At 36.4% G+C, this 12,162-nt stretch overlaps 1 protein-coding gene across 5 annotated transcripts in view; it reads right to left on the bottom strand.

The window, feature by feature from the left end:
• Nucleotides 1–11,672, bottom strand: part of Tasor2 (transcription activation suppressor family member 2) — a 39,176-nt gene extending 27,504 nt beyond the window's left edge. For 2 of the 5 annotated variants that reach the window (XM_051194807.1, XM_051194811.1), the window contains exons 1-5: nucleotides 11,375–11,663; nucleotides 2,704–2,840; nucleotides 2,443–2,562; nucleotides 2,343–2,362; nucleotides 2,151–2,250 (exon numbers count right to left, since the gene is read on the bottom strand). In XM_051194807.1, the coding sequence (XP_051050764.1) occupies nucleotides 2,151–2,250; nucleotides 2,343–2,362; nucleotides 2,443–2,468 (146 nt within the window). In that variant the 5' untranslated portion in view covers nucleotides 2,469–2,562; nucleotides 2,704–2,840; nucleotides 11,375–11,663. Of the gene's footprint in view, nucleotides 1–2,150; nucleotides 2,251–2,342; nucleotides 2,363–2,442; nucleotides 2,563–2,703; nucleotides 2,841–11,374 lie in introns of all 5 variants that reach the window. The other 3 variants (XM_051194809.1, XM_051194810.1, XM_051194808.1) reach the window with 3 other exon arrangements.
• Nucleotides 11,673–12,162: the final 490 nt, after the last annotated feature.

Below are 12,162 nucleotides of genomic sequence, written 5' to 3'. Positions count from 1 at the left end.
CTTAAATCCCAGGTTAGGTTAATTCACATTTTTATAAACAGTGTAGATTCTTACACACATGACCCACAGGAATTATGTACAAACATGCTCACATTTTCTGAATACATGTTATTTCTGGCAGAACCGAAATATCCAGATGTGATAAAGAATTGTGTATTCTGAAACTGAGAGTTTTCAAAAATTATACTAAGTTGAAAAGTCTCTGAAACATTGGCCTATACCATGGAACGCATCATGTGCAGATCTTTATTCTATCACCTCTCCAATATTTTTCTTTCTTCACAGTTTATTCTGAAATGTTACCAGACTTATATAGAAGTTGTAAAAAACAGTACAAAAAATTTCTACACTATATTTTGCTTACATGCTTTTGGTTTTTCTAATTTTTTTTTTTTTTTGAGAGGCATATCTGATGCCCTTTTACCCTTTTACCTCATGTTCTCCCCCAATAACATTTCCTTGTACAACAAATTACCATAAATCAAGAAATTCACAATGATAGATTACCATTACTTAGCTCACACCTTATCCAAATTTTGCTAAGATCCTTCAAAAACCAACTATCACTAACAAAAACAGATTGAGCAAGTTGCATATATAATTGTGTGCACGTGCACACACACAAATAATCAAGAAAAAGGGGCTACCTACTTAAAGAGGGGGACAAGGAAGACGTGAGGGGAGGGAGCTGGGACAGGTTAAAGGAAAGGGAAGGCATAAAGCAATGCAATTCTATTTCAATCAAAAGCACATTTAAAAACAAACAAACAAAAAAGCTAAGTGGTGATGGCTCAAGCCTTTAATCCCAGCACTCTGGGAGGCAGAGGCTAGCCTGATCTTCACAGCAATTTCCAGAATAGCCAGGGCCATACAGAGAAACCATGTCTCAAAAGCAAACAGATCCCCTCCCAAAAAAAGGCAAAACCAACCAACCAAAAAAAATTAAGAAAATTTTTGAGCTAGTCAGTGCATATGCCTTTAATCTCAGCACTTGGTAGAGGTAGGTGGATCTGCTAGCCTGGTCTACAGAGCTAGTTCTAGGACAGCGAGGACTGTTAAAGAAAGAAAACCAAAACAAACAAATAAAGAAGAAAAAAAGAAAATAGATTTTGGTTAGCCAGGCAGTAGTAATGTATGCCTTTAATCCCAGCACTAGGTAGGCAGAGACAGGTGATCTTTTGAGTTCTGAATCCTGAGGTCCAGGACAGCCAGGAACAGAGAAACCCTGTCTTGAAAAACAAAAACAAAACAACAACAACAAAAAGATTTTAAATTATCTCCAGTGAAGAGTCTGCCTTTTTTCATTTGTGATTAATGTAACTTATAGAAAAATATTGAAAATTAAACAAATAATCAAATTTTCACCATCTACTTGAATACTATGTATTATCATTTTTTTTTGTTACATTTAGTAATTACATTCTAAGCAAGAAAGCTTTTCTCTCTTTTAAAACTATTTTTTCACAAAATTCTTACTTTACTATTTATGGGCTATACTATCCCTGTTCTCTATTCTTACAAATGGCAAACAGAAAATTAATTCTGATAGAAATAAGTTCTCATACATAAACTAAATTATGTCTATACTTCAGTGGTATGAACAGACCAAACAAAAATATTTCTTAAGATGTCCTCCACAGTTTCCCAGGAGAGGGGAAAAAAATAAAACCTTCATTATCATGATTCATCACACTAAAAACATATTTAACAGCTGCTATTAGTAACAGATACTGTAAATCTTAATGAAGAATCAATAATAGGATTGAGAGGTTATAATTTGCTGTATTGCTCTCTGAACAAATTTAATTTGTTCTACAGGAGAGGCAAACTTCTAATATAAAATAATTTAGTAAGGCATGGTAACAGATTCACAGAGTCCCAGTTATTCAGGAAGCTGAAGTGGTAGGATCACTTGAGCCTATCAATTCCAAACCAACCTGGGCGATATAGCCAGATCCCATCTTAACTTTCCCTTTAAGGGTTAGAATTTAGGTCACCTGTGTACTTGTGTTCTACATACTCAATCAAATGTATTCTCATATAAAACCAAGTAAAATATATAAAATATGTTTCACATCAATGCTACCTTGAAATGAGTACCCAGCACTGGAAAAACAAAACATGCATTAAGGATGATATAAAATACTTACAGTTGTATTGGAATTAATGTGGCAGAAGTAGACCAAAGAGTTATATCACACAGCAAACAACCCTGAATAATTAATTGCCCTTTCCATGGAGAGATGAGAGCTTTAAGAAATGAGGACAGAAAGAAGCTGATTATTTTGTGAAACATTTACTAAAACAACAACAAAAACTACAAGAATTAATTGACTTCTTACCCTTTTTATTGAGTTCAAGTCTAGAAAGAAACAAAAAGAATATTTTTATTAGAGGAAGAGAAACAAACCAAGTAAGCAATGCATATAGGTAATTACTCACAAGCTTTTATAAGTGGGTGTTGCCATCTTTTAGGTTCCCCGTATTGAAAAGCTATAATTACATAAGGGTCCGTCTGGGTCATTTAATAACAGTGTTGCCTAAATGTTCATAGAGGTAATTCTGAAAGAAGGATAAAAAGGATTATTACTACTATGGAACTGCATATGAATTAAGTTTATCCCAACCCTAGCCAAACCTGAAATTTAGGACATAAGGTTAGGAAATATTTTTTTAGGTATAATTTATTCACAGTGACTATACCTGACTTAGTTCGAAGGCACGAAAATGACTTCTTTTGTAACAAAATGTGTAGGTATCTGCAGCCACATGGCAAACATAGCCAGAAGAAGGCCTAAGGTAGTAACTGTATAATTCTCAGACACAAACTTGATTTTTCCCTAGAATAAAAACATTAAGACTCATCAGATGCTTTCAAATAGCAATAGCCTTAACAGTAGGATTCATTTTTAAAGTAGCCCAATAGGGATGCAGACCAATTATCTTTTTCTTTTTCCCCTGGTTTTTTCCAGACAGGGTTTCTCTGTATAACAGCTCTGGCTGTCCTGGTACTAGCTCTATAGAACAGGCTAGCCGTAAACTCAAGAGATACAACTGCCTCCGCCTACCAAGTTTTGGGACTAAAGGCATGTGCCACCACCACATGGCTAGACCAATTATCTTTAATGAATGGCTATGTAGTGATTGCAAAAAGAATGACAAATAAAATCTAAATTACCAAAAGATGAGTTTCTAAGCCAAAGTATTAATGAACTGTAAATTATTCCAGTGCCCAGAAAGTCCTCAAGGGGAGACATGTAATAAAATGAATCACAGGCAGATGTCCTTGACCACTGAATGATCAACAGTATTTCACCCGATAGACTAAATGAAGAATTAAAAGTCAAATTTACAAGATCTAAGAGTATAAGTAATAGAGTATTTGCCAAAACTAATGCCTAAGGCCTTAGTTTTGATTTCTAGTAAAAAGAAAAAAAAGTCAAGTTTTAACATATGATGAATGTCACAGAATGATTAAGTGTTGGGGGAGGGGTTCACAAGCCTCCACTACTAGCTGAGGAGCTACTGACAGTTGATGGCTTCTGGGGGAGGGAGAGTTCTCTTTAAGGGTATACTCCTAATGTGTCCACCACACTCCAAGTAGGTGACACCACTCTTATGGTTATATATGGGCAGCACAAATTGGATGAAGTAGGTTACTTATTAAAAAAAAAGGACAAAAAGTTGAGAGGGGTTGGGGAAGTAGGAGATGAATCTGAGAGGAGTTAAGAGAAGTAAATATCAAAATACATTATATGAAATCCTCAACAGACTAATAAAAAATATTATATTAAATAAAAGAGCAGGGGTTGGCTCAAATGATTAAGAACACTGGCTACTCCTCTGGGTTTAATTCCCAGGACCCAAACGATGGCTATTAACAGACTGTAACTCTAGTTCCAGGGAATCTGAAACCCTCTTCTGGCCTTCTTCATCACCAGGCACATACACAATATACAGGCACATGTGTAAGAAAACACTCATACATAAAATAAAAACAAATCTGTATACCATATGGCCCAATTTTACATAAATATCTAGAATAGACAGATCCAAAAAGGTGGAAAATAAGACTAGTTGTCTGGGTTGGTGATGTAAAAGGTCTAAGATAATTACAATGATTGTTTCACAAATCTGAATACATGGGAACAAGACACATGCTAGACCATATAGTGAGTACTACTGCACAGGAAATATTACAAAGTACTTTAAAAACCAGAATCACTAGGAATCTAGCCAGCATGCATCTGTTTTAGTCCTCACTGTTATATTTTGTTTCACCTTGCAATGATAAATAGCCTCTTCTGGAGTTCCTGCTGCTTTGGGTTGCAAATACTTCTCCACTTTCCCATTATCTAGTTCCATGAATGTCCCAAACATTTTGGCCATCTACTCCTTCTATATATCCCACATAATGATGTCTTCTTTCAACTAATACCCCAACCCTGGCTTGGGTGGATTCCCTCCTAAACTGCTGTCACTACAAGGCTATATTTCAAAACATGAAAGGCTGAATATTTCTCTAATTCATGAAAGTAGTATCTATCCACTTACTGAGAAATTACAAGTTCCTCGGCTAAGTACTTTAAATGTCATTTAATCTTCACAGTAATCCTACAAAGGTACCTATTTTTCCAAATGAGAAAACAAAGCATAAAACTTTTCATGCTAATCATGTTTTTAACTATTATCTATTTATCTCCCTGAAGTCCTCAGCATCCCTGTCAATCTTTTCTTCTTGCCTCCTTTCTACCACTACAATACGCTTAAAGCATTATATTCTCTCACCCCTAACATTTCACAGCTGTCAAGTTTGCTCAGATCTACTCGTTTTCTATTCTTACGTCATTACAATGGTATAAGATTCTTACCAAAATACCGATCTCTTGGCACTAAAAAATAATGTTTTAGAATCAAAATTCAATTATATTTAAACTTCCAATTGTAGATTATGACCTGTTTAACACTAATGAATCTGGCTTTCATTCAAGCCATCTCAGAGAACTAATTAAACCTCACTTCATTTTGTAGAAGAGGAGATTCACTTTCTTCAGACCTGTATCTGGCTGGACTGCTCAGTGAACAGCACTCAGTCAACACAGAGTACACGCTGACATGCCAATTTTGCTTTTTAACAATGCAACTATTTTGCTTATTATACACCTTAAAATGAAATTAATCTTAAATAATCTATAAAGCAAAATACCATCTGATTACTGTATATTCACAGCTCAAAATAAACTCATGTGGGATAAATTATAATCTACAAATTATGACTTTTTCATCTGACTGCCACTGCTTACATTTGGGTTCAATATTCAACTTTAAAAATGTAAGTCCCCCCCCCCAAAGAAAAGTAAGTTACTTTTATTTTTCAGGTGTATATATGTGGAGGTCAGAGGGTAACTTGAAGGAGCTGGATCTCTCCTCCATCATGTGGGTTTGAGGTCAAACTCAAGACACTCAGGTTTGACAGCAAATGCCTTTACCAACTGAGCTATCTTGCCTCCCTCCTCTTTGATTTTTGATTCAGGATCCTTCTCATTGTGCAGCCCCAGCTGACCTTGAACTTGTAGCAATCTTTCTGTCTCAGCCTCCTAAGTACATTCAACTTTTGAGGACTGTTTTTACTATTTTCAAAATTTGATCTACAAAATTTTTTTGACATGATGTACAAAAGGTAAATAAATTTTGATTAAAAATAGCTTAAAATGTTAAGAGGTGTGTGTATTCTCTTACTCTCTTTTGTGATAGTGGAAAATCCAACATGCTAAATGCTCTATTACTGAGCCATACCCTCAAGTCTTTTATGGTGATATCCAAATAAACCTATTGACCAATGTTCTAACTCATCAAATAGGGTTTATGAATTTGTGCTTTAGCATTAAGCTATTAATGAAATTTTGCACCAAACTCATTGTTATGTTGAGTACCTTCCAAAAAGATATTAAGTGGTTTTTCTCTTAGAAGAAAATCTTTTAAAAACTGAAAATACTAATTTTTTCTGTGACAATTACATTAAAAAATACATCTTTCATTCTCTCAATAATGTTAACTTACAAAGAAAGTGGCAGAACTAAGTAATTTTTTAAGTTGCTTTCACCATTTGATATATTCACCCCAAATGCTATGAGCACAAAGTAGGGGATTTCCACAGAGATGAAATAGATTCTGTACCAAATGAACTAAGTCTTAAGAACTGAGGTGAAATATTTCTTTTCCTAATGAGGGAGCAGCTGTAGATTAAAGGGTGTATTTCATCAAGCAATAATGTACTGACTATTAACAAGGGATTTAGTCCTCCAATTAAATGGTATTTATTTCTTATTAAGGGAAAACAGAAAGTTTACCCTAGGCACATTTCTTATGACAAAAGTAGTAATTAAAACAGAAACCAATTTAAAACAACAAAAAAGAAAAGCTTATGACTAGATGAGAATATTTACCATGCAGATAATGGAAGATAGTAACATATTACACAGCAGAATAAAAAAAAAGGAAAATCACATTTCAAGAGCCATTTAATAGCCAATAAGCATTAAAAAACACTTTCAATTTACAAACTTAAAAAAAAAATCATTTCCTACAAGATAAGACCACATTATAATGACACAGTAGAATGCTGAAGACAAAAATATATGTATATATAATACATATATGTATATATAATGAAGTCAGAGGAAAAGAAACCCAAAGACTGACAGGTGAATTAGTAGCAGTAATGGAAGCCAAAGACAGAAATGAAGCTACCTGAGAAGTATTCAAAACTAACATCCTAAAACACAATTATCAAAGTACAATGTTTATATTCAGCAAAAACATTTTCCAAGAATGACAGTGAACCTAAAAGTTTATCATCATCATCAAAAAAACCAAACCAAAAAAAAAAAAAAAAAACAAACAAAAAAACCTTTTAATAAAAGCATCTACAAAGGAAGGAACTTTAACCACAAGATAGCTCCAGTTTGAAAAAACACAGTAATGAGTGGAAGGGTGGAAGCATAGTAGTAATGTGGGAAATAATAAGAACTGGCTACAAAACCCAACAATTCTAAAACAGGCTTCCAGCTAACTGCTAATAATTTTTAAAGAAGTTCTATTACATGACAAAAATAGTATATAAATCATGAAGAGAGTAAATGAAGTAAGCAATTCTAAGATAAAGATGTTAGTAAATTTAATTTTGAAAACCCAAGAACACAGAATTCTAGGAAAATATGTAACTTCCATACAAGTAGATTTAAAAAAATAGATTAGAAGATCTTAAATCAATATAAAAATGAAAAGACTAGAAACATAAGACAGGGCAAGCAAAATACAAAGAACAACTATATTAAATGCAAATAAATTATAATGTTCTGCCCCTAAAGATATTTAAAACTGCTTTTAAAAACAAAATTTCAGCCAGAAGAGAGATGATTCAGTGGTTAAGAGTACACATTGCTCTTGAAGAGGCCCTGAGTTCAGTTCCCAGCATCCACATTGGGTGACTCTCAGCCTCCTGTAGCTCCAGAACCAGAATCCAACACCCTCTTCTGACCTTCACTGCCAGCTCTCAAGTGCACACACCTTTACACAGACACACAAAATAAAAAAAACGAAGTCTTAAAAAAAAAAAAAAAAAAATTCCAGCCAGGGAGATCATAGGTATAAGAGCAGCCTAAACTACATTAAAGGAAACGGGGAAAGGAGGGAGGGAAGGAGAGATGAAGGAAGAGAAAGAGGAAATTCTAACAGATACTCTTTTACTTACTAGTGGTGCTGTGAATTAAATCTAGGTAGCACATACACGAGGCATATGTTCCATAGAACCCTTCCATATACCCTTTTAAGTGTTTACTTGAGATATAAAAGTATAGGGCTGGGGATATTGCTCAGTTGTAGCTTGGTCTGTATTAAGCTTTGGATTCAATTCTAATACCACAAAATAAATGAATAAACAAAATATACAAGTGTATATACCACCTAGCTACTTCAAAATAGTGAGATATTTAAATAAACGTATTTTTCACTGATTAACTTAGAAGATGAAGCAAAACCAGTTGGTCAGTAAGGAGAGATAGTCAATATTAAAATTAAAAAAGGAAATGTAAAAAAGTAAGACATTTCAATAGTAAGAGGGTACCTGTAATAACTCTGATGACAAATACTAAAACAAAGTCATAGAAAAATCTAATTTGCCAAATATGGCACCCTGAATTAAAACAAAAACAAACAAACAAACAACAACAAAAAAAAATTAAGTAGCCCTTAACCACTAAAGAGATTAAACCACTAGCCTAACATCTGCCACCAGCAAAACTGTAGGCTCAAGCGAATTCAGTGACACTTATCTTGGGCAGTGGAGTAGTTCAATGATGGGAGATGTGATGAACAGAACATATTCTTACAATAAGCTGTATCTTGAAGAAAATTAATTATAAGCAAAGGCTTTCAAAGTGGTAATACTTATGCTAATTAATGTGATTTCTCTCTCACACACACACATGCACGCATGCTCACACACAGTAACACTTGTCATCATTTGGAAGACCAGTACAATTTAGGGAACCAGTATTTTCCTGAATGAAAGCACTTCAAAGTGCAAACTAGATAAATGCATTTCAATAAGTTCATTCAAAAGGTTTCAAATTTACACTGTAGGAAACTTTTAAGAAACTATTATCAAATTGATGAATACCAAAGAAAACACAACTATCTGAAAATATTGCTAAAATATTCCTCCTTTTTCAAACACTTAGCTAGCCAATGCCAGACTATTTTGCCATATACTTCAACTAAAATAATCTATTACAACAGACTAAGTGTAGAAGTAATACTTGAGCATTTAAAGGTGACATGAAGGCTATTTGCAAAATCATAATACAACACCACTCTTATCACTAATATTTTTTGGAAGGAAAATAGTTATTTTTCATTAAAAATAAGTCAAGATGTAATTGGTTTAGTTTTTTAAAGATACCAAATGTATGTCTGAAAGTAATCAGTTTAACATTCAATGTAGTAATTATCAACAGATATAACTGGAGTGTGAAATAGTTTTAGAACTGTAAAAGAGTTGACTAGTACCTGTCTAGAATACACAAGGCCCTGCCTCAATCCCTAGCACTGCTTAAATCCAAAGTCCAACGTGGCAGTGTGTCTGTGATCCCAGCATTTAAGAGAAGGCAGTCAGCCAAAAGATCAAGAGCTCAAATCCAGCCTTTGCTACATATCAAGTTCAAAGCTAGCCTAGGCTATAGTTATGGAAAAAAAAAAAAAGTGTAAAAGAGCATGGACATATGATATAACATAAATCTTGGAACATAAGTATGAATCTCTTTAAGTTCAAAACAGGTAAATATTTGTTGGTTAATCAAATAAAGACCACTGTGACAGTTCAAGGAATATTTTCCTTCTAGAACAGATACAAACCATTTCTAAGGTACCTGTAGGGTTCTACTAAGCAAGGTGTAGAGATAGCTTGCTTGCTTTTTTTGTAAATACATTTTCACACATAATAAAAATCTTAGAAGGGAAAAAAATCAAAACAATTGACTTTTCTTAAATGAATCTACAAATGTAATAAATAAGCTATTCAATGCAAACACAAGTATTCCAATGAGACTTTCTATAGAAATTGAGAAGATTCACCTGGAAGGGAAAAAAAAAAAAAAAAAAAAAAAAAGAATTCAGAGCTTCCCCTGACTCCCCAAAAGAAAGTACCAATGTATATTATAAAGCTAGCATAATTTAAACAGTATGGTAACTGCTAAATAGGTCAATGAGTGTTCAGATCCAAGGTCATTCATAAACAAGGGATAATGGATTGTCCTGTCCCAAATGTCTGACTTTCTTACTCACTAGGGATGATTAAAAATTAAAATGAGATTTAAAAAAAAAACTATTAGATGGATTAAGATGTTCAGAAAACACTGTTACCATCCAGTGCTGTCTAGCAGTAATGAAAATCACACTTAAGAGAAAATGAGAATTTAAAAATACAATCACCCCAGGGCATTTAACAGACTGCCTAGCATTCTCATAAGAATTTGATTCTACAGATTCTACAGAAACGTTATCAGGAGCACCCAAAGCCTGTTTGTAATAGTTGTGTGTGGGGGGGGGGGGCATGGATCACAGCTTTACAGTATTGTTATAAGAAAATCTTTAAATGTTCCCTGATGAGACACAAAGGATAAAAACATGTCTAATAAATAGATATGCTATGGGAAACAAATAATCAGGCAAGTTTCCTGGCAGCTTTCAAATTTAATTTATTTAAACAAATGTTTGGGCTAGAAAAGATGCCTGTCATTTATCTGTTTAAAAGAATATAATAGTTAGGAAATGTATTGGCAACGTATTTCAAACATCATCTTCCTTAAAATAATAATTACAAACATTTGGTTATCTTTTATTTTTTCTAACTTGGACTCACTAGGTATGGATATACAGGTGACAATGGAGCTATGCTTTACTACAAGACCATTTTCCAATAGAAAATCATTCTTTCACAATATCAGGTTTACGTGTTTTGTACTAAACACCTTAGGTAGGATTTCCAACAGTCTCAGATTCTATACTACTATCACATATACAGCCCTTATGGTCTTTTTTTTTTTTTTTTTTTTTTTTTTTTTGCTTTCTCAGGGGGAACGCTATGAGTCCTCAGGTCATTTGTATTATACAAGTTCAGGAAAGGATTTCATTAACTTTTTGACCTTCAGAGAAAATACAGGTTAGAGATGCTTAAAGTTAGGCATTCCAAATCACTAAATCCCGATTAAGAGAAACTCGAAAACTTTCAACCTCCGATTTTGAAGTTCAGCCACGTCTTCCTACCAAATGGCTGGTACTGTCTTCTAACCAACTTCGGGACCAACCTACTGCTGTATTCCTTTAACGTTACTTCAGCCGGCTGCTGGCTTCCATATGGGTAGCCCATTTACACCTAATAAATGAGTAATGCCACGGGTGGCCTCGGATTCTACAGAACTCACAAACTTGAGTTGAGGGTTTCCCTAAGGAACCGCGGGGAATGAGCTAGTCCATCGCGAATAAAGGGAAAACTCCAGGGTAGACTTCATCGCATCCTTGATCACGGAGCTGACCTGTGACAGGCGACACCAACAAAACGCTCTACAGCCTTTCTGCCCCAAAGTGCAGGGACGAATTCCGAAGCCCTCCACGGGCTCGCACCGTGACTACCTAATCCAAGTTGGAGCAAATGAGTGTGACTCCCTCCCCGTCCCGGGCTACCGAGGCATCTGCCCGGTGGCCCCCGAGCGACGCCCACCCCACCCGCTAGCCCTCGCTCGCCGCGCGCACCCTTCCCCACGGCTGTCTATGGAAGTCCTCGCCCGAGGCGCCCCAACACCCAAGGGAGCGTTACCTGTCCCCGGCGCGGCCGCCTTTCCTGAGGAGGTGCGCTCAGCGCTCAGTGTCCTTCCCATGCTTTTCCAGCCCGTCCCTTTCGCCTCCCGGCCCCTCGTCCTGCCGCGTCTCCCGATCTTCCCTTCACAAACCGGGCCTCCCGGCGGCGCGCGCCCCAGCCCCTCAGCCTCACAGGCGGCTAGCAGCCTCGGAACAATCCCGGCGCCGGGAACGTGTCGCCTCTCCAGACCCGGGCACCAGCAACCGGAAGTGAAACCTCGTGGCCCTAGGGAAAGGGGAGGGGTTAGAAAGACAGAAAGTGAAAACTGAAGCTCCGTGGTCTCGTAAGAGACGGGAGCCAATCACAAGGAGGGCGCCGAGGCGCAGGCGCGACCGCCGCCGGCGTCCACGTTGCGCTTGCTTTTCTTCTATGCGCAGGCGCGGGGGCCAAAGCTCGCTTGGCATTGGACGACCAAGCCAGTTGCGTGGCTTCTCGGGATGTAAGCAGCCGGATATAGAAGGCGTGTACAGGAAGCGAGGATCCTGTCAGTGTGTCTCGTGGGTTGCCAATGTCCGATTTCCGTTGTTTCGTGTACCAGGTGCAAGATAGTACAGAGACTCTTCTCTTCTTGTGTTCTTGTTGAGGCCATTTCAGGGTTAATTAGAATCCGATCTCCTTGATGAAGAATCTTGTGGGAAACTACCCAACTCTGTTCTAGGACTGTAGGCAAAGATGCCCCAGCTAACTTCTGTTTAACTGCTTGCTTGTACAAAGCTCCCCCTCTCCCCGCTTCAACTGCAGGATGT

Source organism: Phodopus roborovskii, unplaced genomic scaffold (assembly GCF_943737965.1).
Source record: "Phodopus roborovskii unplaced genomic scaffold, PHOROB, whole genome shotgun sequence".
Taxonomy (NCBI): Eukaryota; Metazoa; Chordata; class Mammalia; order Rodentia; family Cricetidae; genus Phodopus; species Phodopus roborovskii.
Note: the sequence above shows the minus strand (reverse complement) of the source record. Positions and strands in the feature narration are given on the sequence as shown.